Below are 27,476 nucleotides of genomic sequence, written 5' to 3' on the forward strand. Positions count from 1 at the left end.
AACAAACCGCGTAGAGCCACACAGCGCAGTGTTTGGATGCACAGTCGACAGGCGTGTGAAACCAGATCCTGGCATTGGAGAAACGGGGAGCTCGCTGACGGCAACGTACCTCCTCCGGTCCTATGGCTAATGTTTCATTCATTAACTCCTATCGTTGCCTTCGATCTAATTCATTGGAACTAATATTCAACCACCACAAACAAAGTCTACCGGGTTTGCTCTGCAATAAAACAGGAACAAACAACTGGAGAAAAAAACAAAATCTTAAAGTGACAACGTTCTCGCTCGGTATGTTTGTACAAGAGTTTTATTTACAGTGTTAACAAAGCAGGTGACTGTGTCAGTTAATTTATCCTTTGTCTATCTTGTGCTCAGAGTTGACAGACTCGCAGCAAAAAAAAAAAAAGGGTCCAGCCTCTGTGAGATAAACTAGAACCATGTTTGTCGGCGTAAAAGCAGAATATACATTGTCATAATTAACATTTAAAAAAATCTTTCAGTTGGGATTTATAAGAGAAAAGGGGGTTGGGAGTCTCTTGAGTGAGCAGCATCTTCACGGCAACACAATACAGAGTCAGTATTTTAACACTTTAGACAAGCCCCTTCCGAGGCACTGAACTTCATGATGCAACAAAATCAAACACACAGAGAAAAACTCATGTGGCACAAAAACAGAATTTGACATTCACAGGAAAAAACATATTTCAGTGTTCTTTGAGTCTTCAGGACAGTTTGGGCGTGCTCTGAACATGCACGGGGGGGGGGGTGTATGAGGGAGAAAGAGCTTCATTTCTTGAAAAAGGCGTTGCGGGTGATGCTGTACAACAGGTGATGAGGCTTTCGTTTTGGGGGCTCGGCCAGTGAAAAGACCTGCTGCTGAGGCACGCTGGTTGGGATGGTGATGTGACGCTGGTGAAGTGGGTGAAGGTTTTGGTGGTGTGGTGGGACAGAACCAGAGTAACCAATGTCTACATGGTGAACGGAAAAAAAGACAAAAAATAAAAGTTAAGAATGGAATTAAAAATGAAGATAGAAATTTGATAAAATGTAAATGAAGTAAATTAAGTAAAACATTTCCTTACTTTTGCTCTTCTTCTGTTTGGCTCTTCTGGCATTAACAATGGCCTGTTTTCTTTGCTCTTCACTGATTTCCATTCCTGCCAACACACACACACGTCAAAATATTTCCAGCCACCCCCTTTCTTCCAACAGTCGCTTCACCTTGTTCCCCTTTTACTTGACATCTACCCACAGTAGCAGTTTTGCGTCAAGAATGAAAGGAATTTCTCGACTCACCCATCTCTTGGTCTTCTTTGACTCTGTATCTCTCCTTGGCAAAGGCCTGTAACCACCTCTGCTTGTCCTGGGCCTTCCTACAGCACAGCACACACACAAACTCCAGCGTGGAGGCGTGGCGCAGGCGCAGAGCATTCCTCAGGGTCAGGCCCAGGTCTAAGTCCCGCCCATCGGGCACATCCACAACCTCGGTCTGGTCCATATCCAGCCGTCCACGGTAGTGGAGCAGGTCTCTGCGCAGGACGTCTTTTTTACAGAAGACCAACTGGTGGTCAAACAGGAAGAAGCTGCGCTGTTGCATTTTGCCTTGTCGGACGACTCGAGTCAGCTCCCCAGAGTGGATGAGCTCTGAGCTGCGCTCCAGCACATCGGGCCCCTGCAACGGCACGTTTATACAGATACAAGTAGAGTCAAAACATTTATCAAATATATTTAATATTCTTCACCGAAGGGCGGTAAAACATATACACTACATTTGATTAATAACCAGAGTACAACAGGAGGAATATTGATTAGCTCTCATCACCTCCCAGTGTAGAATGTCCACCTGCCAGTGAGCGATGGTGTCGACGCTCTCCAGCCGCCTCTTCCTCTCATTTATCAAACTGGCCACATTCTTCATGGCCTCATAAGCTTTGCTCACTCCGCTGTAGTCACTGCAATAAATCAGCAAAGGAACAATGAGCATGGGGTCCACCGTGCACATTCGATTGATCGAGAGGACATTTCCATTTATAGTAGCACATTGCTTCAAATCTCAATCATGGACAAAGTAAGTTATCAAACCATGAATTCATTATTTAAAGTGAATGAATGAATGAATGATTATTGGATTGGTTAGCTTATGCTAGGCCACAAATACTGTACTGTATTTTGAAAATAATGGTGAAGGCTGGAGTGCAGTGAAGTTGCCATCTTTGCTTGCGTGCACCAGAATGTGTAAATAAATAGATGCTCAAAATGTGCAATAAGCGCAAGTAGTAAAAGAGTAGTATAACTAGTGAAGTAATGAATATCCAGTACCTGTGGTCTTTGGGGGTGTACTTAAGCAGTTCTCCTAGCTGCAGGGGGTATTTACAGATCTTCTGAACGGGCGTGAGAAGGAAACCTGCAATGGAGATGTCGATCATCTGCTGGAGGAGCCGGCAGGCCTCAAAGAAATGCTTGAATTTGCTGGACTTCATGAGGCGCTGCAGCTCAGCGCAGGCTACTGGATGAGTGTTACAATAGTCGGAGTAGATAGAGAAGCCCTCTCCCTTAGGACAAAAGAAGATAGATTCAATGAAAATGTGGAACTACTAAATCAGGTAAATGAATGAGTTGAATTGGGAAAGGTTTTGTGTGGGGTTGCCTACCTGCAAGAGAAAACAAGAGCCGATTTCACTGAGATGCGGTTGGTCTTTGTTGTACTTCTTCTCCAGGTCTCTGAGAAACTGCCTCTGAAACTTGTAGATGTCCTCTATGTTGCTGAAGATGGTCTTCAACTGCAGCTCAGTGAACATGTCCGGGTGTTTACGGCACTGACGGATGTAACCCTGGAAGTTTTACAAAACCAGACCGCTGACTCCACAGAAGGTACGGAAACAGTTCAAACACTGGCCAACAGGGGGTGCTAAAGAGAAAAGTCATTTCTGAAAATGTAGCTTACGCTAAATATTCTATATCAAAAAGTTGAACTTTATTAGAACGTAGGTCAGTGTAAGAGCAGTGTGTGAATCATGTATAGAGAAGCAGCAGCCCGAGATGTAAACATTGCAGCTCTGACCTCACAGATGTCTTTCAGGTGCTTGATGTAGATGCGTTCAGTATTCATGATTTCCTGAACCACGTTGGTTCTCATCTGCTCCTTGTGCTGAGCGCTGTGTGTGTCCCTGGGAGCTGGATCTTCCTGGTCCGCTACACTCTCCACACTTTCTGCACTCGAGTCCTCCTGGTTCACCCGCACCTGAAACACATCCACCACACACACACACACACACACAATGGGATCTCCGGAGCAGCATTCAAATCACAAATAAGTCGGTTTCAGTCAGGATTAGTTTTCCAAACATCTTCTTTCCAGTCCCCACACATGGCCAAACAAATATGACTCTTGACATATTTTTTGCTTTTCATGAAAGCTCCTTAGCAAAATAAAAACTATTACAAAAGATAGAACAATAACTAGTTAAACTACAGAAAGCTCCACATCACTAAGGTAACATGTTTAACATGTTACACAGGTTGTTCTCTTGTTCGGCAACATTGATTGACCATCTGCCAATCAAATAACCTCACCGTGGTTACCATAGCCTGCCTAATTGAGACTCAACTGTCAATCAGCTCTGGTCACCACAGAAACCAGCTGAACCTCTGAGGTTTGAACCCTTCCACACACACACTGATGAGGGCTGGTGAGGGTTGTTTGGAGCTAAACCCGTTTGCGGGTCTTTTCCTGTGCTGCTGGAGAGCAAACGTGCGTTTAGACAACGTAGGTCAGGAAGTCCACTTACCCTCACAAAGCTGGAGGGGAACCAGGCCTCCTTGTCAGCCCCCCTGCCCCACCACCAGTCCTTATGCGAGGCATCCAGGACACGGATAACATCTCCAGCCTTAAAGGCCAGCTCCTGCTCCTCCATGGTCACATGGTCCCAGAGAGCCTCAGCATACACCGTGTTGCCAGAGCTTATCCACTGAGAGGAACACACACAGATAAGATAGAAATACAATTACATGCCGGCTAAGCCCGTGTCTAACATGTACGATTATGTCTAGACTTGTGGACACTGCGGTGGTCGTCTGTTCCGTCAAACAGCTTGAAAACATTTTCACATGGCCGTTCACGAGGCACGCATACACAAGATTAAAGGTTTCATCATGAATTCAATACACATCTTTGGGAGAAGATGTTCGAGTGGTGCAACATGACATGTTCCCCTCCTCGGCTTTACCTCCTTGAGCACAGAGAGCTCCACCCCCGACTGGAGGTAGGGCGTGACATCAGTGAGCTCGTCAAAGCTGCCCTCCTCCTCCTCACTCACGCTGTCATCAAGTGTCGTCGAGCACTCAGACAAACCATCTGCAACACATATACAGAGGTTTAAAAATAAAGTATGGAGCTGATAACGTTCTGACAAGATCTAAATCATTCAGAAAACAAGCCACAGATGGAGGCACACCCACATTCTCCTCCAACACACTTATTGACATTCCCAGACTCGGCTTTCCCACAGACTAAAATGTGTGATGGACAACAACCCCGCGTTCTCACCGCTGAGCATTCTGTGGAGCTTACGCCGTCCAACGCGGTCCAGTCCGATGGGGGTGCTCTGGGAGAGGACGGAGGGTCGAAACCTGGCGGACACTGCTCTGTAGGGGGGAACCTGGTGGGAGGGGATGGGCGGCCGCGACAAAAGCTGCTGAGAAGAGACGAGAAAAAAAACCATCCTGGGATTTAAGGAAGAGCTCGCTTTCTCAACACCTTCCTGCTCCCTCAATTGTCACATAGAAATAGAGCCTGAGACTGTTTGACAGATAACATTCATAACCAGGACCAAATATAACAGACTTTTTATTTTCTTTTGGGATTTTATGCCTTCACTACAGACAGTAGAAAGAGAGAACACTACATAAAGTACTGAGCGAAGAGAATGGCCCCAGTTCCTCGTCTTTCTGTACAGTTTAAATAATGCTCAATATTTCCTTGAAACACCAATTTAGTGGAGAGAAAATCTGTTTAAACTGATCTGCACCCTTTAAAATATCTACGTATTTTTCTGGAAAAGTCTATAAAACAAAAGAAATTAGCTTTCTGTATAAACTCACATGGCTAGCATTGGCAAGAACAATGTGGTGTTCTTACCCAACAAAGCGGAGGACAGACAGCATTTTTAACATTGGAAACAACAAGTTGGAGTTGAGATTAAACTTGCTTCCAAACTTGAATTGCATTACTTGAATTCCTTCTTTGGCAACTAGATCAGCCTGAAGCCAACCACTGAGTCATTGAAGGGAAGTATCCCATCACATTTCCAGTTCATACACAGTAGATGGAAATTGATCTCAGCATTTTCATTGTTTTGAAAAACGATGTGCTTCCAGTGGGTTTAAACCATAACTGTAAAGACTTACAGAAGGAAGGCGGTCGTCTTTCTCCTCAGTATCAGCAGAGAACAGATCAACAACTCCTATGACAGAGATTGGACGCTGCCTCGTGCCTTGAACGTCTCCGTTTATGCTGCAGTTCTCACGGCTCTCTCCGTCCCCGCATGTGTCAACACCGCTGCAGTCTTTATGGAATGATGCATTTGCTGTCCTTCCTTCAGCGTGCAGTTCTGCCACTTCCTCTGGAATAGAGTACTTCCTGGAAACGAGCTGCCCGTAGTCAGAGATGGGACGAGGTCTCGAGCGTCCACTCCTTCGCCTGGCTTTGACGGAGGGTATTTCCGTGGATGCATCTGTGGGTGATGTGGGTAACTCCGAGAGGCATGGAGGAGAGATAGGAGGGGTGCTGCTGGTTGTTGGAGAGACCTCCTCTGTTTGGAGAAGTGCTTCTGGCTCTTGTTGATCTGATGTCGCCTAGGGATGAAAAGTATCATTCAAAACTCAGTAAGGACAATGATATTGATTTTCTCCCTGTTCAATAATCTGCAATGCACGCAGACGTAGAACACGTTTGTTCATCAGAAACAAAATGGTACTCTCCGCAAGTCATAAGAGCTCCAACTAGACGCAATAGTCTTAGTTGGATCTCAAGAGGGAAACTTTCTCAGTGAACTGCATCAGGACTCTCCTGAGAAGCTTCATTATCATGTGAAGGTATTCAAGTTCACACAGTGACTCACTCCACATACTGAACACAATGAACCTTAAATGCTTATCAAGTTCAAATAAGAAATTCCAACAGAAATTCCACAAATATTCCACAATTAAATGTTATCATTCTGTATGTGTTGTCAGCATGTATCGTTTACTCAACGCTCAAATATTGGCTAGTGGTTACTCATTTGGAAATTGTTCTCTAAAGTCAGCCAGCGGTATCAAACCTCACCTCTTGGTTCTCTCCATCTGGGTCCGGTCCCCGGCATATACACTGGAAAGGCACACAGTGGACTAGCACCATTGTGAACACACACACACGTACACACACACGTACACACACACACAGACTGGCCTGTGCCTTTAATGTTTTTGAGGCCAGTAAGAGCCGCTTGATTTGTAAGGTAAACAAATCACACTTTTACGGTTCATCTTCAAAGGCCAAATCGTACTCTTAGATAAAAGCACACTTCACTATAACGGTGCGTCTATGGATCCCGTCTGCCTGGTGGTGCTGCTAGCCGTCCAAGGCCCAGTGTCTGGACTTTGATCCACTTGGCTTCAGCTAGAGGGAGGCGGGGGGGGGGGGGGGGAGCAGTTTTGTGCAAGGGCCACTAATCATAAACAAAGCCTAATCATTAACTCTGCTCCTTCAGTGTGCCTGGTAGCACAGAACAGAACAGCTGGCTGAAGCACGTGACCCTCAGTCAGTATGTCATACACGGCTGACAGGGAAAAGGACAGTGAAGAACGATTTATGCTTACATCATTATTTATAAGACACCGAAGGGGACTTTGGACACACACAGCTCTCTTTTTTCTTTTTTTTTTTTAAAGCATACGAGCACAATGCTGACAAGCATCCAGACGTTGACATGCAGACTTATCGCAGCGGGTTAGAACCGTGCCAGATTCAAAGATCACTTCATAAAATCACTTCTTAGAGGTGTGATGGTTCATTTCCCAAGACAAGGGTCAATGCCATTCAACAGGAACATTGGCATCCATTAATGATCACGCCGTTCTAGATTATAAGCAAAACCTTTCCACTCTTAATGCCTTCCTCTTTTGAAAGTTCACAGAGAGCCTGTTATCTAATGATTTCCAATCCCATGTTTTGAAGTCAATGATAAAGATGCTGCTAATGTGTGACACATTTTGCAACTTTGTTCCCTTTCAGCTGCAGCATATTTCATCCATCTAGTCTTTGTCATCAAGGAGACCACTTGCATAAAGATAACACTCGCTTGATGCCATCATTGTATCAGAACATCTGCCTCTCCTGCGCTAATAAGCAGGGAGAAACAGGTGAGCTAATACCGACTGCTAACAGAAGCTATATACAGTATGCATAATAAGACCCCTGTCATTTTTGACACACATGATTTTCGTCCCTTACCTCATTTGGTAGCATGTTGACTTCAGTCTGATCTTGTTGTTGGGAAGCTTCTTCCTGGCTAAGAGGAGATGAATCGCATCCTGCTGTCGGTTTATAACCACCTGTCGTGGCCGCAGTCAGTGATTTATAATGAGGTTCATAATGAGCAGTCTGCTCTGTTCCCTCTGGGGGCTCCACAGAAACCAGGCTGATAAGGACCTGGTGCTGCTGGGGGCCGTCACTGTATTCAGGCTGTAGAGGAACCAGAGGGGTGCGTTCGACAGACATGACCCGGGCTCTGACAGGCGAGGGCCGGCGCTGTCGCCCGCTGCTTGTTAGGCAAGGCACGCGGCGGGAGTAGTCATCGTGGAGACGGGTCAGGGGTGACAACGGAGTCAGAGACGTAGGGCTGGGGGAGGGACTTCGCCTGCGTCTGACGGTCAGGTCAGTCATGCTGCCGACTAGCTTTAGCATCGGCCCCTTGGTCATCGCGGGGCTCTTCCTGCTGCCAACAGCGTGGCCCTGGAGGTCCACCGAGGAGACGCTGGCTGTCCTCTGGATGTTTGCGGTCCCGTTTGACGTGCTAGTCCTCTGGGTGTCCTCCTGAAGCAAAGGAGGTCCTGGAGACGGGGCTTTGCTTCTGAAAGGTGCATTGAATATGTGAAGATTCTCTGCACTTCTGCTCAGCACCTTCACATCTGTGCTCTCGTTCACGTTCTTTGTTTGGACGTTGATGCTGGATGTCCGATCTGGTTTCCGACTGTCCGTAGCTTCACTTGTGCCGCTTCCTGCTACCCTCCTGTTCCCCGTGTCCAGTATAGAGATGCGTCCTGCTCCGTACGCTCTCCTGATACTCCTCGAGAACCGCGTGTTGCGCGTGAGACCATCTCCTTCCTCATTTTCCTCATCATCGAGGTCCTCAATATCTGATCCACAGTGGCTCATCGCAGCAAACGTTTGGCCATAAAAACTTCCATTCGACACACCGTATCCGTCTGCAAACTTTAAATGATTTGCATTATCGAGACCAGGGTCAAAGTTGGCCACACCTGTGCCATTAGCCGTGTCCTGATCCGATGGGTCATGTTCTCCATCTTGGCTGACTGCCCCTCTACTCTGTATACCCTGGAGCACAGAGGAGCGGAGCTTTTTGAAGGAGTCCACAACACCCAGTCCCGGTAGTCCTGACCAGGACTGGGGGACAGTGTTGCTGTCGTTGCTGTGGGTTGAGGAGGAGCTGTCGGTGGTTGAACTGTGAGCGGGGAAGGGGCCCTTCCTCGGGTTAGAAAAAAGCCTCATAATTCTTGAGGAATAAGGCTTTCCCTCAGGTTGACCTATAACAGGGATGGACCACGAGGAGGAGTTGATGCCATTCAATCGGTTCTCGTGAGGACCTGCAGTCACCGGCTGTACTTGGGCGCCACACCCGGACAGCAGAGATGGGACTACGCTTTTGTCAGCATGGCTGTGGAATGGGAATATATCACTGAGGGGTCTGCTTTGGATCAGCGGGTCAGAGTTAGAGTTGTGGAGGCTCGGGAGAGAGTCTTCGCTGGTGGACAAGACCCTGTCCTGTTGTTCTGCCTGCAAAACCAAACAGAGATTCATTATTCAGCATAATAATAAAGAATTGAGAGTGTGTAAACTTTACACTATAGTTTCCTCTGCGCTTGTATGTGGGAGAGGAGCAACAGAGAGAATAAAGAGAGAGACACAGTTAAACAGAAGGATCTCCCTCAGTGTGCACACACAGGATCCAGAGGAGTAAAACATATTTCACTGAGAACACTACGTGCATTTGTCCTTGGTGCTGTATTTCAATGTCCAAGGAGAGCTGAGGCCCAGGTCGGGGTGGTGTTTTGCCAAGTTCGGCTTTATATGAGTGTGTGTGTGTGTGTGTGTGTGTGTGTGTGTGTGCGCGCGCTTCGGGGCAGTGGCAAATGCAGCTCGAGCCTTTGAAGTGGGGCTTTGTGAGGGTGACTAAGCAATGAAACTTGCTAATCCATTGTGATTAATGCAATAAATTGCCCAGTTTTCTCCAGATTACGTCGATGATGAGGTGACGGTGTGGGGGAGGGTTGTGTGGTCTTCAAATCAGTAAACATAGTTGGACAATAATGGCAACATAGTATGTTGAATGACTATAAAATGTATCATCCCATATAGACCTACTTTTCCAGACCAACAGAGAAATAATTTCTCTAAAACAACAGTTTGTGGTTGTAATATCAAAATCATGGTGTGAGACCAGACATCCTCTGAGATTTTGGTTATTAGAATAATATAGTATGGTACAAATTTTACTAAAAGTTTCCTTTTCATGTTCTTGAAGGGTTTAATTACATTTAAATGGAGCAACAATTATCATCATATTTACTGTATAATGTTACTTTAACCCCCCCCAACCCAACCCCTTTATTTAATCCATGATAAACTACATCATCAGTATACACTTTTGTTATAAATAATTAATTAATTGAATATACCGCTTCTAAATGCCAATTCAGGGATATTAAATATATAATTACTTCAATCACTGCTGATTCTTTTACATTTCTTGTCTCCTAAGAACACACCTCACTATATTGTTATTATCATTCAGGTATTCAACATAAAAAAAATTTAGTGATTCTGTCACCATCACTTCGAAGGCAGCGCTGCCTCCACTGTCTGCTATCTAGGCTCCACATGCTGGGAGCTGCGGGGCCCCTGGAGCGCTCCCATACCTCCCGTCCCCATGCGTGTTCAGCAGCAGACGGGGCTCTCTCAGTCAAACTCTCTGTGGGATCTTCTGTCACTTGGACCGGCTCACTCCATCACACAGAGCACTTATGTAAACACAGAGCCACCGCTGCCAAGCACCACTGCTGACAGGCAGTAAACACCCCCTCGTGAACAATGTGCCGCTTTCAAAGCTACGCTGAATTGTCTTCTTGTACTTTCTCCCTCCTCGGCCACTGAAAGGATCACGTTGAGGAGCAGCAGCTGGAAAAAATAGACGCGATCAATTATTCCAGCTGTTTTTCAAGCAGAAAGATTAGATAGGAGAAGAACTTCCACAGCTCGAGTGGCTTGTTTCTGTTTTGAATACTCGTGTCGTGCGATCGGCCATTCTACCGACTGTGCCATCCTTCAACACCTTTCTGCCTTCTCCCTAAACTTGGCGCAGACTATCACAGGCCAGTTGGCTTCTACAGGTCTGGCAGGTCTGTTGGCAATCCATAACAATTAAAAAAAAAAGATCAAACACCGATAACTGCAGTTTCCTATGAAAAGCTGCTCTTACTCTGAAAAATATAATACAAAGGAATACTTAACTGGTTTTTTTTTACTCAAGGTACTGTATTATGTTGTATGGGAAAAGTATAATTCCGAGAATATTTTTAATTCATCTCTAAAAGTCAAGATCAAAGTTTAAATCTTTGGCATCTTTTCCTCCATATTTTCTTAAGCTACTACGTCCATGTCTACAGCTATGCATATTGCAACATCCAGACAAATATTACTCACGTATATGTTTATAAACACGCCCTACTGTCTGTGAATGCAGGTCACTTTTCCTGTGAACTTTCCTATATCATCTTTGCTCTGCCTCCGTACCAGGATCACTGTTGCTCTGTGGCTGTGGATGGGAGCGGTGCACTGGGGCCCTGGTCCACAGTTAATTAAGAGCTCAGGGAGGAGCCCCCCCCCCACACACACACACACACACACGGCAGCCAGCTGGAGCCAGCCTCAGATTAGACTCCCAGAGACGAGGATGAAAACACTCACCCAGATACATAAACAAGTATACAAGGGCTCAAAGCATGCACTGCAAAAACAAATGAACAATTAGTTCGAGCATCCTTTCACATATAGCACGGCCCATGTCCATGACCATGTGCACTCACACACATGCGTGCACTGAGCTGAGCAGGGAGGAAGGCATTTAAATCACAGACTCCCTTCCTGTTGGGCTACAAAACCCAGAACGGTTATGCAAGTAATCATAAATGCATAGTGATTAGTGACCTTACCCATAGTTCACCTCTGCAGAGGCATGTCCTGCCTGAGGCTGGGATAAAACAAATTAGGTCAAAATGAACTGAGCATTAAATTGAAAAACCACAAGACAGAAAGTATCGAAGGAAAGTTTTTCTGTCATTTTCCATTCTCTGGATTAACTCGGAGACAGACACAACCGCCCCGGAGCAACACCGCCATTCCTTCGTAAGCTGTCACATTACTGGTCGTCTATTTGTCTCAAGGAATGAAGACATCGCTCTAACATGTCCTAAAACAACACGCCATAATGTTTTAAAGAACAGATTGGCTGATTAGCTAAATCACGGTGTGTAACCGGGGTTCTGTGAAACTTAAGCTGCACACATGTTCAGAACTAGAGCAAAAATTCACTGTGTTTTGTCTTTCAAATGAATCAGTTCACATCGTGGTTGTACAAGTGCCTAGATTAAGATTAAGAACACTTGACAATATTCAGTATTTAATATTTGAATCCATATTAAAACCTTATTAGCCTTGATGCTTGTTATCTGACTTTACAGCCTGTTCCCTGGCAAAGATTAAAAAGCGTCAGCATAAAAACTCTGAAGGAAATGTACTCTATGAGGGACCAGTGTGTGGGAGAGGGAGTGTGTATGTTTGTGTGTGTGTGTGTGTGTGTGTGTGTGGCGTATTCCTCTCTATCCCAGTAATAATCTTATGAGCGGAGCTTTACCAGTCTGTGGTCAGGACTGGTTTCATCTACACATGATAGCCTAATCAGGGCGACAACTAAGCTATTCAGCACTGACTGAGAGTGACACCCAAAGCTTGTAAACAGCCCACAAGGGCTTGACAGCAGGGGGCCACTTGGCCTGTGTGCACTCTACATTTTAAGGGGGAAAAATTAAGAGATAAAAAGGCAAAGATTCCACAAACGGTATTCATACAAAATATGTCACCTATGTTGTGGTCACATGATTATGAGATCGACAACGTGTCCAGTCTGGATCATATGCTACCGGTTCAGTTTCATGGGTAAAGTCTCACATTTGTCCATGACCTAGTTCCTCATATTTTGATATGTAAGATAGAAGGAGATTAGGAGATGCCACGCCCCTTCCTATAAGGCGTGGGAAGTACAGATACAGGCCAAACCAGGGAGTGTCACCACTCTCACACACTCACCTGATCTGCTGTGGACTGTCGCAGAGACAGACGGACAGAAATCTAACACCACACAGTGCACAAGGCTTAGAGAGGACAAAACACCACCGAGTCTCGTTGTTAACAGTCAACAGTGTAACCTGACAGCGATGCAACAATAACCACAAGACTCATTATTCAAATGGGGATCTGAGACAACCTTAAACATGGGTTCCCATCGGTTTGTGGGTTTGGAAATAGTTTACGCTGCAGGTTGATATGAACACAGCATTTCCCTGGCACAGCCCTGAAAATGGCTGGTAAGTTTCTTCTTTGCTCTACGGTCTGAAGTAGAAAAATAAGAAAAGTAATGCAGACTACATTCATAAACTACAGACACTTTGCTCTCTTTTGAATTACAACCGTGTAATTCAAATGTAATAATATAAAGTAGCCTGGTGTAAAATGATATCGCAGTAGTCTACCGTTGTAAACATTTATAGCCTCGTTTTTATACATCCTCTATAAAGCAGAGGAGTGTGGCCCTTTAATATTTAACAGTGAGTGATCTTGACACCACAGTTCACCTCGAGTATAAAATAACATCTGGGGAGCCACGAAAACAAGATATTTGATTGTGAGAAAACTGTAGTGATGGCTGCAGATGTGTAGCTGAGTTAGTACAAGAAGGAAGCAGACTCTGGAGCTATGGAAGGGGATTACACTGAGAAGTTTTCTAAGCCCACAAAGAACTCGGGGCCAAACTGCTTATTTATTTCTGCATTAATTAACTTTCTTTGGCCATAAAGCTCTTTGTAGTAAGTGGCCTCCCCCCCTCCCCAAACCCCTCCTTCACCAACTCCCTGCACAGCCTGGCATCTCCCACATCACTATAACAACCACGGCTGTAATGCACGACAATAACCCCCTCTGGTCCCATTTCACACAGCAACACAAAAGGGAAAAATCACCGCAAACTGTAATGCGACACACGATTATAATAAATCATTTAAAGGAGTTGTAGTATAACTTGTCGCTTGTTTTAGCTGTGACTTAAACGTATGCAGATAATAGAAAACACAAGTTGCTCACCCTGCTCATAGTCGCTGATGTTGTCCTCCCGACCCGTCTTCTCGCATCAACAGAGCAGCTGTTTTCGTTGTTTATCCATGGTGGAGTAGCCCGGGTTTCTCTGAGCTCCCTGCTGCCTCGCACTCCTCGTCGTCTCGCAAAAACATGTCGTGTACAAAAACCACGACAAGTGCGCTGGCTGCTGCTGACTAGTTACCCCGCAACATATTGAGACAAATGGCTGTCTGACTCCTTAAATACACTGGGCTAGCAACTTGAGCTAGCTCACGAGCTCACTGATCAACTTTTTCTTCCTAAATTTCGCAAGCTTTGGGTTGTTTCTTTTTTTTTTTATTTCGCTTTCACCGACCGGCAAAACCTGTTTGTAGTCAAGGAACCGCACAAAATAAATACTGAGTCATGCCATTTCTTCCGAAGTTGTTATTTCGATGATGAGTCCAGTTCAAACAGCTCTTTCTTGCAGGATCGAGCTGGCGAGCATCATTAATGCACTTGTTGCAGTGTTTCCAGGGGGCGTGGCTTCAAGAGGTTACTGGTTGACCACAGCATAGACCATACGGCTAACAGCCAATCATAATTTAGTAGATGAGCCCGTCACCGCGAAGCCACGCCCACGGTGAAACGCTCTTCATTGAAGAAAAAAAGGAATGCTGCTCCTCATTTCCTGCAGCTCCTTGAACAAAAAAAGACTGGACCTTCCAGTTGCTGTTGCACGGTCTTCCTCTTGTCAAGTTGCCAAGACAATTAATGTCTCGGGTATTTCTGTTGTGCATGCCCATCCCCAAATACCTGAGTAAGAATCACGTAGTGACACTTCCTGAATGTTGTATTGGAACAGAACAACGAGGAAAAATAAAAGACAAAAGCTGAAGCAACTCTTGCTTGCGTCAAACATGACACCACGCCTCTATTTGATGTGTGATGATGTTGTTTTTTTATTTACAGGCTGATAATCATTTTACATCATGCACATACAATACCAGCAGTGGGAGACAATTCAGATTATTTTAAAGTAGCAATACAACAGTGTAAATGTCCTGCATTTAAAATTTGATTTAAGTAAAAGTATGGAAGTATTACCAGCAAAATGTACTTAATATTTAAAAAAGAAAAGTACTCATGATGCTGAGAAATTGCTCCTGTGTCTACATTATATTATTGGGTTATTATCACTGATGCACACATGTGTTAAAAGGTAAATTACAGTGTGGAGCTGTTTTAAACTACTTTATATCCCTGGGTAGTTAATCTATAATAATACATTGGAATGTATAATCAGCAAAGCGACCACAGTAGTCAAATACATGCAGTGGAGTAAAATGTATGATGTTTCGCTCTGAAATATAATGTAGTAAAAGTATTAAAGTAGCATAGAATGGAGAAGCTCAAGTAAAGTACAAGTACCTGCGAACAGTAGTTGAGAAAATGCACTTTATTACATTGCACAATGCATTACAGAGTCGACCAAAGTTTACATTTACCAGCAGTTTTAAAGAAATTATGCCTAACTCAAGCCCCAAAAATTAAGAACCCAGAGAAGGTAGTGTCATCATCTTCATCAGCATAGAGCCCATTGAACAGCTCTCCTCCAGCCACCTGCAGCCATACCTTGTCCCCCACAGCCAGGTGCAGCACAGCGCCCCCTGCTGCCTGATCTTCGCTGCTCTGGTAGGTATCTGTGGTGTGTATTATCTTCGCACCGTTCTTCACCAGAGCCACCTTCACGTTTCTGGCGTAGACGGTGATGTGGTAGTTGAAGAAATAGGCCCCTGCTGCGGAGCACGTGAATCTTCCTGTTTGTGGATTGTAGTGATTCTGTTCATTGTAAATGATCTTGTCGAACCGGATCGGTGCGTTGGCTGCTGGGAGTTTACTTTGCGCTGTGAGTCCCACAGAGAAGGCACTTTTAGAGATAACAAGTTCATCTCCCTTCTCACCCTTATCACCTTGCTCTCCCCGAGCCCCTCTCTCACCACGATAGCCAATATTGCCTTTGTGACCTGGGATACCAATTTCCCCCTTAGACCCTGTCCTCCCAGGGGGTCCCAATGGACCCTGAATGCCTCTGTCACCTCTAAGGCCAATCTCCCCCTTCGGACCCTCTGGTCCAAGAGGCCCCAAATCACCTTTAGGTCCTTGGGGTCCCGGCAACCCAAGCTCTCCCTTACTTCCTTTCAGGCCCATGGGCCCTTGGACTCCTTGGGGCCCCATTTTCCCAGGGGGTCCCCGTTCTCCATTGTCTCCTCTTTTTCCTTTGAGCCCTGCTGGGCCAACTGCACCTGTAAATGACAAGAACACAATAAACCTCCCATCCTTTTATGGTCAGTGTTTACTATTCAGTACATACATTTTGCAGAAAGCCAAATAAGCTACAACAAATATGAACATGTTGTGTTTGAATAAAGTATGTACAGCTGGTAAAAATAGATTCATGTTTCAACACATGTCACTTTACAGATCTGTTTATTTTTCAGTGGTGCTGTTGATTCTGAAGATACATACCGAGTTCCCCTTTGTCTCCCTTGTGGCCATCATTGCCTGCTGATCCAATGAGGCCAACTTGACCTTTAAATGGGTGATTCAGAAATGAGTGTTATTATCAATTGTGAAGTTTAAGTTTAAGATGAGAAAGAAAGTTAATTGACTCAGGGTTTTAAACTTACCTTGATCACCTTTGTCACCTCTGAGTCCATCTCGGCCGTCTCTGCCAGGTGTGCCGTTGTGTCCAGGGTCCCCTGGTATTCCAGGGTGTCCACAAACACAGCCTTTATTCTGTGTTTCTTCCTGTGTAACACACCGGACTGCCAACAGCAGAAGCAAGAGAGTGACTCTAACCCCCACCTGCAACATTTTACCCGATGCAGCAGTCTAACAAAACTAATAACAAAACTAACATCCAACAATGCAAAAACTTTTAGACTAAAATAATTTAAAGCCGGTGCATAGTTTGCCTCATAACCACATGCACTACTCATATGAGAACACGCAGCGATGAATCAAATTGTTATAATACAGGAATACCCAAGAGGAGTACAGTGGAACAAAAGACAAATAATACACCGACCAAAGAAAACATAAACTGGACAAGAACTTTGGACAAGAGGAACGTCAGTCCTCAAAGCCATTTCATTGGTCCGACCGTGTTTGTGGCTTACTCATTGAGTCTGTCTGTTACGCATCACCTGTGCCCCTTCAGTCGCTTCTCTAGTCTAGTTGAGGCTAATAATACGCATAGACATGCGTATGCATATGTCAGGGCCAGACATGCAAAAGGCCACGTAGTTTCACATGTGCTGCCTTCCTCGTAAAGCAAACGGGACATTAAACTTAAGCAAATGATCGCATGCTGTCTGCATGGGAGAATATCTTACTTTTAATTGAGCAATAAAAAGATGGCGTTAAGAATGGAAGCCTTCGATTTATATTATCATTTGCTTTTGACCGCGATTTAAAGGACAGCATTTTAATGTGCCGTTAACTCACTGGATGCTAATAACAAGTGAAAATGTTAATTAATGCATGCTTTTCTCATATGTGCTTTTTAAAAATGTCGACAGTCGGCAACAGTTGACCCCATCAACTGGATCACTGACATAAAATGTGACCTTTTTGTGGTCCAGAGCCCAACGTCGCCAGAAGGCCTTCGACAAAGGTTTGTGCTTATCTTAATGGCAGTGTCCTTCAGATGTTATCTAGATGCTAGAATGATTTTAATGTTAATCATGTTTAGAGTTGACATCAGGCCACAGACTTTAGTGTTGTAAAGGCTGTACAAAAGAAATAGAGTACCAAAGAAGAGTACAGTAACTTTATGGAAGTTTTGGTGGCTCTTCTGTTGTCGCTACACCCTCTACAAAGGTAAGATCAGCTTTTTAATAGCAATACAGGACCAGTAAGGGGTTTAATATCTTACTTAAAGTCACTCAGAGAGTCAAGAGTTGAATCAGGACTGGTAGAGGATCTGTCTACCTAATCATTATGCTGTGCTGCTGTCTCTTTATTAGATCGTGTACAGTGAGGAGAGACAGCAGGGATGGGCACAAGGGAGGAGCTGTAACATAAAACCAAGATAAGAAAAAAAACAGCACACAACATCCGGAGCATACAGCATAAACCCCTGACTTACCAGTTATCAAGATACCCAGCTTGTGTGTTACACAGACAGACACAAATATATGTTCACATTCTTTATTTTTTCAATACTTCTTCTCACAAGCCTCCAGATATAAATATATTTAAAAATATAAACAAGACGATACATAAAAGTGCACATTCAAGCAATGTCTTTACCCGGCACCAGAAATGGAAACTTCACTGTCGAACATGTTGGCTGCTGCACATTTACTTGCTTGGACATATAATCTAACAAACAAATAACAAGGGCATGACTCAAAATGAATGAAGCTCGTTTATATTTTTAGGCCACTATATCAGTGCCCAGTCTCTGTAGTCCCATAACCAGGCACAACGTGAGGTTGATTTGATTACAGAGGATACTGCAAAAACGTCCTCGGACAAGACAGCAGAGACATTGTCTAACTTAATGAGTTCATTAGGTTAGATGGCTAAATAAGGAAATAGGTAAAGATCATCCTAAAACTATGACTAAATGTAACTAAATGCACACATAAATACAAATAAATCACATACAGCATGTTGTAACCGTGGCTCACAGTATTTGAGATTCAAAATGTAAATTACACTGATGGTTCTTTTGTAAAGAGATTTTAATCTTACATTTGCCTACGAAATTGATGATAAATGACTTTGAGTTCCACATGAAAGTAAAAAGATGGGGGGGTGGGGGGGGGGCAGCACATGGCAATATGGGAAGAGAGGAACAGGAAGAGAGGTTGAAGAAGAAGATCTACCGTATTTGACATCATTTGTTTTTTAAAGATATAACACTGTTTGGGAAAGCAGCAATACAAGGAAATGTGAGGTTTACATGGCAGGTGCTAGAGAGGATAAGGAGGTATATTGGGGCTACAACCTTTCTGGTATTAATACAAAATAAGGTCTAGAAGCAGGGGAGGAGGTTAGTAAGTGGTCTACATGATCTGACGGTGCATACCGTAGCCCGTCATACCAGCCTGGGAGGCCCCGCGGTTGCTGCCCATCTGCAGGCCGATCAAACTCTGACCTTGGCGGAGTTGCTCTTGGCTGAACTCTCGCCGATATCCCTGGGCTTTCCTGTACACGGACAACAGTTACAAGGTGAGGAAGAGGATCATGAAGCATCACGCTGCTGTGAAAATGTGAAGCTCCTCTGTCACACATGTCTTTACCTGTGGAACCACTCTCGGTCACCCCTGTAATGACCATCGTCCTTAGTGACAGCCACACTCCCCAGAGCCATGAGAGTTCTTTGCACTGCTGCCATGTCCTTTCCTGTAGCCAGAACACAATGATCATTTTGTCATAACATGAACTGAAAACTGATTATTATCATAAAAACTAACGTGAATGAATATATATCACTCCGGCATGAGATGAAATGTAAGTAATCAGATGTAAAATCACCTTCCCAGAGGTCCACAGTTTGAAATATGTCCGTGGTTGTGACTCCATAAGCTTCAGCTGCTTGCAGGAACTGAGAGATCTTCTCCATTTGTTTGAAGGCCATCTGTGTCTCTAGAATCTTCTTGATAGGATCCTTCCCCCTCGGATAAAGGCTGTTGATAAGCCGACAGAGGATCTGGGACAGAAGAGGTCAGAAATCTAAATCATATTGATCCGTGACCATACCAAAATGACAGTTGAGGGTTTTAGTTCTTGATATACTCTTATTTTTCATGCTTAAATGACATAATTAATATGTTTGCCATGGTTGGGAGGGAGGGGTTGCCTCAAGGGAAGGGGTACAGAAATGCATTTGGATTTAGTTGTAAAAGCAAATTTATTCTTGAAAATGTGAAAATGCAACATGTTTCACGGCTGTATTGCATTGTAAAGTTACTTGCTGGTGCATAAATTGATATCTATGCCTTTCTCTGACTTTATATATATTTTATTTAGATTATATTCAGCTATAGTGTCAAGTAAGAAGACATTGCAGCTTTGTGCAGGGTGCATTGTCTGTGAATTAAGTCTTATGATTTTTCACTGGAGGTTATCCATCACAGGCTTCCAAAATTATTCAGTACAAAATGTAACACTTGCAAAGCATGTACTACAACAGTTATCAATTTAAAGTCCACCGTTTGCTAAAAAAAATATTTTTCAGTAAGACAAAACAGTGGGACCCCTCTTTTAAATAGGAGTGATGATAATGGTCCGTTATTCCAGTGTTATTTACTGAAGCTTTCACAATTAACTGGACACATGTTTGCAGGTCAGGTTGCTTATTTTGGGCTTTTTGACTTCATGGGCTCTTTAAATCTGACAGAGGCTCAGCTATGTTGCATCTTAAATAATTCAACGGTAGCTTCTATTTTAGGAACAGGTACTGCAGCCACTCACTGTTCCATCTATCAGCCATTTCTGGAAGTTCTCTCTGCCCGTCTGCGGCCTCTCCAGGTTCCCTCCGCACTGTCCAACGATCCAGTCCACCAACCGCTGCTCCAGGTCTGGGTCGTACTTCTGCTCGATCTTCTCCTGCACCTCTCGGCTCAGTCCATAGCTGGGCCCTCTGTTCGCCATGGCAGCTCTTGCGACACTCAAGTAGAGTATAGTAGCCCTGAAGAGAACATGTGGTAGACAAGAGACTGAAATGGCTTTACTCTGTTACAAACTAAATTCTTCCTAATTCCCCTATAATATACCCGTCTAATAGTGAGTTTTTGTGACTGCTTTGTATCCTGATTAAATTACTTTAGGACAACTACAATTCTTTTTAGAGCAAACATTTTTCTGTTTACCACAATGAAAATCTATAACATTAGAGTGCTATCATAAACAATCTCAATGTTTAAAGAAAAGCCCCAGAAGCCATTTTTTATTCTCCCCTTTAACAGCTCAGCAGGCCACCTATAGGCGCATCTCTGGGGGTTGTAGCACAGAAGGGTGTGGTCCATGACAGCCGTCCCGAGCAGGGACCACCCCTTCCATTGCTATGGTAACAATCAAGCCAGTTTCCGGCACGCTGTGTGCACTGATGCACTGCATGCGATGATGGCTCAAGTATGACCTCCAGTAGACACCGTGGAGAGAATTAAGTAATCAAATGTATTTTCACAAAGTTTGTCCTCTAACAAAACAAGGCATTCATACAATGTAGCCAATAACAGTTCTATATTTAGCCTGCAATCGAGTTTAATTAAATTACGTCAGCCCTCCGTGCCGCATTTAAAGGTTTGTGTTAAGTCTTCACTTCAATGTTTTTCACTGTATTGGGTATTGGACGCAATTCTGTCAGTCAAATTGGGAAAATTTCAAAGAAAGTCCCGCCATCTAATGTCACGACACCATATTGCTACGCATCCTGCAGCTTTTTAAAACATGAACATTTTTACAACTGCGCAAAGCTCACACACTATATCTGCGACACTGAATCGGCTGCATAAGCAGTACATCCAACATGTCATGCACAAAAAGCGGTTTTATTCAATAAAGACCACACTTACTGAAAAAGGAGAGAGCGCAGTCAGATCTGTCCCGAGTCACAGTGATGTCTTCCGCTGAGCTGCGCAGGGCTGAGGATGCTGAACTGCTGAAGCATCCATGAAGCGCAGCACAGGCGCGTCGGGCCGGGCTGGATCTCACTTGTCCGGGAGGGGCGGGTCACTCGTTTTATATGGCTACTCAACAAGGAGGGGTCCCTGGAGACTCTCAACACAGACTGCGATGTGACACCGCTTCCGAACGGTGGTCACAGTGGCGCATGCTCAGCTTTAGGCAGCATGAAGTGACCCTCAGCAAACCAAGGCACACGATGGTGATAACATAATTGTATTGTCTGTCTAAACTCTCGCCTGAGACTTGAAATTCCACTTTTCGACTCCTCATAACTGGTAGATTCAGTGCCTTGCTCAACGGCACCAGAGCACTGAGCAGAGTGGGTGTTTGCTTATCTTGTTAGAATAGCTGCTTTAACCAGTTTGTCTCCCTGCTGACGTATTGTTTGGCTTCTACACAAAGCAAACATTAAGACTTGTTTGTTAGGGCATCTGTCTCTGAGTTTTTGGGAGTGGATTCATGTTGGAATTATGTAACAATACTACTTACAAAGCATTGCCTGGTAAACAAAGATCTGTGGTGCAAAAATATGCTTTGTGTAAGAAGTAAAGGGAGCCCAGAGTAAAACATCACCAGATGCACTGCCATATGCACGATCTCTTCTGCTCGCATTACAGCGGTCATGCTGTATGCTCCCATAAATTGATGTTTGATTTTAGTTTTGACATAAACTACATAGATCAACCATGAGTTAAAAGGTCACTGCTGCAGTTAAGTGGAGCCGAGAGAGTTGAGCGGCTGGTTTCGCCCCATTGAGCATAGAGCATCTCGTGGGCAATGACATGTTAATAATCAACAGTCGAGTGGCTCCATTCAGCCGGCCTCTCTATGGCTAAAGGCCAGCAGGTATGGGGGAACATGTAACAGAATATTCTAACAAAAATAAAACTCACATGGCTGCAGCCTACAAGCCGTGATGATTTGTGATTCACACTATAGCGCCGTGATTCATTGTGTTGACATGCTGCTAGTATACCTGGCAAAATTACTTTTCTGTCCAATTATTAGCCGTTTACTTCATCTGGATTTGTATAAAAGGAAATATCCTTATTTTGAAATCCACTTTTATATCTGTTTAGCGATCATGGTGATTTGAGTTGGGGTCTGATTATGTCACTTTCAAAATTTGCATCTTTCACAAAAAAACCCTCACACACTCCAGATAACCTAACTTTTGACTTTAAGGTTTCTGTGATTCAGCTCTTGATTTCCTAAAATTGTAAATACTTTCAGAACTTAAGTATTGTGTATGCATTTCAATATCAACAGCGCTCATAAAGATAGTCGTTTGTCAGTTGATTATGTTGGGTTTGGTTGTGGTAACAGACTGAGACCTGCACTTCAGTGTGCAGAGGTTTTATTGGCCAAAACGGGTGAAAAGTGATTAAAAAAGGCACAGGAAAACTATGCATCCAAGTAAAGAAAGAGGGGGAAACAGTCAAACAGGAAGAACAGCGGCAGAGACAGCGGACCTAATAAAGGCCAACATAACACTCCATATAATAACCTGGAACATACAAATGCAACCTGAAGATATATGGGACCAGCTAACAGGGAACCTCCCTTTCATTATAGTTATCACTGTAACGGCATGTTGAAATGACAGATGAAGTACGGGGAGGATAACACAAACGGAAAAAAAGGTTGTATTTGGCAGACAAACATGCCATTGTTTGGTACATTTTCTTGAGGGTTGACTTCCCGGTAAACACAGTCCTTCTCTCCTTATCTCAGCACCCCTTACTCAGACCACAGTGGTCAGCTTATCTATGAGATCATCAATAGTGTAGACCATGAGCTTGATGTCGTCCCGCTCGGACATGCGGTGCTGGCCGTGTCGCCGAAGGATGATATCCACGTCGTTGCTGAGGATGCGTTCTGCGACTTGCATGGAGATGTGCCAGGGGACGTCCTCGTCTTTGAGGCCGTGAATGAGCCGTACGGGACAGGTGATGGGGATTGGACTCTGGAGCACGCAGTGGTTTTCTGCCTCTCGCAGAAAGTCCATGCTAAACTTGTAAAGACCCTCCTCCGAGTGTTTGGTGGGCAACGTCCACTCCCCCTTCTCCTCAAACTCCTTGCGCGTCTGCGCATTAAAACACGGAAGAATCCAACTCAATATTCAAACAAAATGACATCAATGTGACATGCATGAGATAATATGACATGTTCCTACCTCCAGAGGAAGAGAGTTGAACGATGTGACTATTTGATCAGCGGCAGTAGAGATGCCCACCAGCGCTGCAGTCTTCTCTGGTCTCGCAATGGCCGCCAGCAGCATGAACCAACCGCCTATACTGGAACCCACCATTATCTACAAGTAACCAATAACACCACGAATAGACTGTAAATCATGAACAATTGATTAATAAATATAAAATTCAAAACAGCCCATAAAGACACCAGACTCGTACAGTATAATGATACTACAAGTGTTGTAACACAGTGCCATCTGCTGGAGGTGTAGTGGAACATACAATGAATACTGGAGGTTGAAATGATAATAATAATAATAATAATTCACGTTTTTATTGATCATGCTGTTGCCCCGATTCTATTTTTATTAATTCTCTAATACATCTTTTTTTTCTGGTTATTTTTTGGGTGCAAGATTTTGTTTTATAGAATTAATTGTATCAAAGGATGATGAACATACGATAGAAAATACAAACATGAGAAACTCAAAAATGAGTTTTTGCTTATTGTACGTTACTTCACTTGGATGTTTGAGCTTCCCTGAGCAGAATGAAACATGTGCAGAGTTTGATGCTAGAAGTCTGTTTTTACATTCAGCTGTTGGAAGTTTCTTTGTGCTCAACTTAAATCTTGAGTTTAACACGTGGACGTACCAGCAGGAATTTGTGACATAACAGCTAGTTTGGAGCCAATCTTGGCCAAATATGCAACTTATACAAGTGTGATGTAGAAACTATTGTAGAATATTTTGTATTTTCATAGAATCTGGATTTATGAATTAAGGAGAACGAGTAGATGTAATTCTAAGAGTTTTTAACTTTGTTTTGGAAAAACCACACCAGACAGAAAGTATTATTAAAAGTATTATGTGTTGAAACAAAAACAAAAAATCCACTAAAAACTAACATTAGTCAAATGCAATAATTAAGTTTAACATAACATTTATATTGTGCCTGTGTGGCTCAGATGTTCCCATCAGAGTATCTAAACATCTTTACCTGTTGATTTTAGGAGATGCACTTGTATCACTGTGAGAAGATGCTTCATTTGGCTGTAAGCTATTAAAAACGAATGAGTCTTGTAGTTTAACGCATGCATATTGAACAACTATCACCCTGTGATTATAACGCGACTGAAATCAATGTTTTGGGACTCGTACATGTTACACTTCTTGTCCAGCTTGTTGAAAAACATCCATACATTTAAATACGTTTTCCTTTCATGACAAGTCTCACAGGAAGGAAAACACTTGTTCCTGAGAGCATGAATTATGACGTTAAACCTGTTCTAAACGGGAACCGACTCTCAACCCGTGATCCTAGGAAATATTTACCTGTGGCCCCTCTACTAACTCATCCAACACGTAAAGGACGTCTTTTTTCCAGGTACCAATAGTTCCTTCTGATAGCACCCCCTCTGAGGCCCCATGTCCGGTGTAGTCAAACCTGGCAAAACATAAATGGAACAGCCAATGGTCATGAGGGGGAAACAAAGGGAAGCCATGAGAGGCCACGGAAAAGGTTAATGTAGATTATTTGAGACATAAATAGATTAAATCAGTTTTATACAACACTGAACATTGGATGAGGCCTTTGACTTTTCAGTATGATGGAGCCATGTATTTCATAGCCAGTCACCTCAGGAATGGAGGCTTTGAATGACAATGCGAGGTCTGGAACGGCTGGAGGTATATTTCAAACTATTGATTGAAAATAACCAGATTGATTGCTGGTTATGGCGTCTCACACGTTACCAGTTGTTGTATCATTTAAATGCAAACCTTTGGCTTTTCAATTTTGAATATTAATGAACAGAGCTTGTCTGTTGAAATGAAGGATCTCAGTGAAAAGGATCAATACTTGTTATAGTTTTAGTTACATTATTTAAGACATTTTGTGCGTGCAAAATTCACTCTCCATAATCAAATCCACTAAAATATATTTTGTATATACTGTTATCTTGGTTATAACTGCATTTAAAACAAACAATTAAATCTATTATTCATACTAAGGCATATTTTGCTTGTTTGTTTCACAGGGCCACTATATGTATTGTATCTTAATTATATGGTGACGAAATATTCTAAGCAGCTGTCTCACAGAAACTACATTCCTTTTTCTATTAATTATTCCAGTAAACACAACTTTTAAAAAACGATACAGGTGCTTCTCCTGTTATTTGATCAAGGCTGTAGGAGCTGTGGGTGTGTGGTGGGAGCGTGCATCTTTTCCAGTTTGTACATTTTATTTTTACTCCTTGCAAAGCTGTAACACACTTTAGATTATCCGTGTTCAGTTTAAAGAGCTATGAGAATCAAGTTTAATTGCCGAGTGCAAACGTATTATTTGCAGGTGTTTCTCAGTTTACAGATGGAAAAGAAGACTCACGACATCCAGGACAAACACTGTATGTATGAGGTATGTTTGATCTGATCTATTTTCATTTAGTATGAGATTATGAGCATTGTGTGCACCTTGATTGACTTACCTAAGGTACGAGTGACCTAGTGACCTACAGAACTCCTCCAGTGCCTCAGCTTTCTGCCCATTCATGTTGGAGCCATATCCTGGGAGGAAGACCACACCTGGGCTCTTCCCCTTCACTCTTCTGTAGGCCAGCTTTGGGAGGTCTGGTCGTGAAGCATACTGGACTGTGGACTTGTGTCTCCTGACCCCTGGTTGGCATAATGGAACGTATCATAGCTATGCCAAAACGTGTTACGTAAATGACTCACAACACCCTACGGTAAAATAGCTTAATTAGAAAAACATCTTTGCGTGATACAATGTCACACACACACAATTTCGTAAGATAAGGCTTCTCTTGACGCAAACTAGAAAGCAGCACATGGATGGTGGAGATACAACGTGGTCATTTTTCCCCCCATGACGACAAAAGATACCAAGAATGGAGGCACAGTTACATAACGAGACCAAGTAATGTCGAAGAGGTTTTTAATACAGCGACAATCGACAGAGGTGACGCAAAAACATTCACAAACGCCGCACCGTTCACATGCCCTACATTTTTAAGACGACGCAGTCTGCGTGAACCACACCCCCTCCTCTGCGTTTAAATGCCCTCATATGAAACTCAGACGTCAAGCACTGTGTTGTACGAAGACCGGAGATTTGAACAAACCTTCCAGACGCTGTGAAGACAAAGCTGCGAGCCCTCCATTACTTAAAATATGTGAAAGTCCTCTGCGGCAGGACCTCAGCGCGACGGCTGCCATACTGCTCCGCGACCCACTGAGGAAGTATCGCGAGAGTAGCAGTACCAGTGACTCTCGTTTACTCAGAGCACATGTAGTCCATTACGTTACAACTACAGTAACGCTTGTGGAGCAGTGGAGGAAGTACTCAGATCAGTTAAAGTAGTGTAAAAATACTCCTGTCCTGCATTTTAATGTTGTAGCTGATTTTATATCTAGTGCTCACTGGGTACTGTTGGACAGTTTAATCTTTACAATTCATCATGTCTTATAAACTGATGTTTTGTATGCAACATCTTAATCTGCAAAGGAACTATAGTCACTACATCCATCAGACAAATGCAGTGGAGTAAAAGTACACAGGAGTAAATAATGTTAAAGTACATATAGATATACCTCATATCCGTACTTGACTAAATGTAGCCGTTATATTTCACTAAACATATTTTTCTCAGATGCCAAATAGAAAAAGACTACATTTATTCTCCTACTACTACTACTACAGTACTACATGTCTGCACTTCAGTAACATGTCTTTAATGGCAGCCAAAAAACTTATTTTGACCTCCTCTTTAATACAGCCTACATGAGTGTTTCATACTCAATATTTCGTTTTTATAGGCCATGATGAAATACGTATCCACATCCTTTAATAAAGCAACATTAGCAATACCACACTGTAAAATAATCAGTTTC

At 43.4% G+C, this 27,476-nt stretch overlaps 4 protein-coding genes across 6 annotated transcripts; all 4 read right to left on the minus strand.

The window, feature by feature from the left end:
* Window positions 1–289: 289 nt before the first annotated feature.
* Window positions 290–14,225, minus strand: spata13 (spermatogenesis associated 13). 3 transcript variants are annotated; one of them, XM_076080578.1, is made up of 13 exons: window positions 13,694–14,225; window positions 7,493–9,055; window positions 5,407–5,853; window positions 4,547–4,691; window positions 4,227–4,354; window positions 3,789–3,968; window positions 3,062–3,241; window positions 2,652–2,831; window positions 2,320–2,552; window positions 1,823–1,952; window positions 1,297–1,672; window positions 1,083–1,157; window positions 290–968 (listed from the first exon to the last, which is right to left on the minus strand). In XM_076080578.1, the coding sequence occupies exons 1-13, from the start codon at window positions 13,700–13,702 to the stop codon at window positions 787–789; spliced, it is 3,828 nt and encodes a 1,275-aa protein (XP_075936693.1). In that variant the 5' UTR covers window positions 13,703–14,225; the 3' UTR covers window positions 290–786. The 3 variants fall into 3 exon arrangements, with proteins under 3 accessions (XP_075936693.1, XP_075936692.1, XP_075936694.1); XM_076080577.1 differs by having other exon boundaries at window positions 4,547–4,694; window positions 13,694–14,224; XM_076080579.1 differs by lacking the exons at window positions 7,493–9,055; window positions 13,694–14,225 and adding an exon at window positions 6,326–7,482 and having other exon boundaries at window positions 4,547–4,694.
* Window positions 14,226–15,202: 977 nt separating this feature from the next.
* Window positions 15,203–16,543, minus strand: c1qtnf9 (C1q and TNF related 9). Its single transcript, XM_076080645.1, has 3 exons — window positions 16,357–16,543; window positions 16,196–16,258; window positions 15,203–15,972 (listed from the first exon to the last, which is right to left on the minus strand). Exons 1-3 carry the CDS (start codon window positions 16,541–16,543, stop codon window positions 15,203–15,205), a joined length of 1,020 nt encoding a protein of 339 aa, XP_075936760.1.
* A 1,324-nt stretch (window positions 16,544–17,867) lies between these two features.
* tagln3b (transgelin 3b) lies at window positions 17,868–22,578 on the minus strand. Its single transcript, XM_076080202.1, has 5 exons — window positions 21,259–22,578; window positions 20,156–20,372; window positions 19,217–19,391; window positions 18,982–19,084; window positions 17,868–18,886 (listed from the first exon to the last, which is right to left on the minus strand). Exons 2-5 carry the CDS (start codon window positions 20,333–20,335, stop codon window positions 18,745–18,747), a joined length of 600 nt encoding a protein of 199 aa, XP_075936317.1. The 5' UTR covers window positions 20,336–20,372; window positions 21,259–22,578; the 3' UTR covers window positions 17,868–18,744.
* A 132-nt stretch (window positions 22,579–22,710) lies between these two features.
* On the minus strand, window positions 22,711–26,845 carry abhd10b (abhydrolase domain containing 10, depalmitoylase b). Its single transcript, XM_076080201.1, has 5 exons — window positions 26,708–26,845; window positions 26,054–26,240; window positions 24,900–25,011; window positions 23,547–23,684; window positions 22,711–23,456 (listed from the first exon to the last, which is right to left on the minus strand). Exons 1-5 carry the CDS (start codon window positions 26,799–26,801, stop codon window positions 23,115–23,117), a joined length of 873 nt encoding a protein of 290 aa, XP_075936316.1. The 5' UTR covers window positions 26,802–26,845; the 3' UTR covers window positions 22,711–23,114.
* Window positions 26,846–27,476: the final 631 nt, after the last annotated feature.

The sequence above is a fragment of the Anarhichas minor genome, unplaced genomic scaffold (genome assembly GCF_050575085.1).
Source record: "Anarhichas minor isolate MPS153535 unplaced genomic scaffold, ASM5057508v1 ptg000074l, whole genome shotgun sequence".
NCBI lineage: Eukaryota > Metazoa > Chordata > Actinopteri > Perciformes > Anarhichadidae > Anarhichas > Anarhichas minor.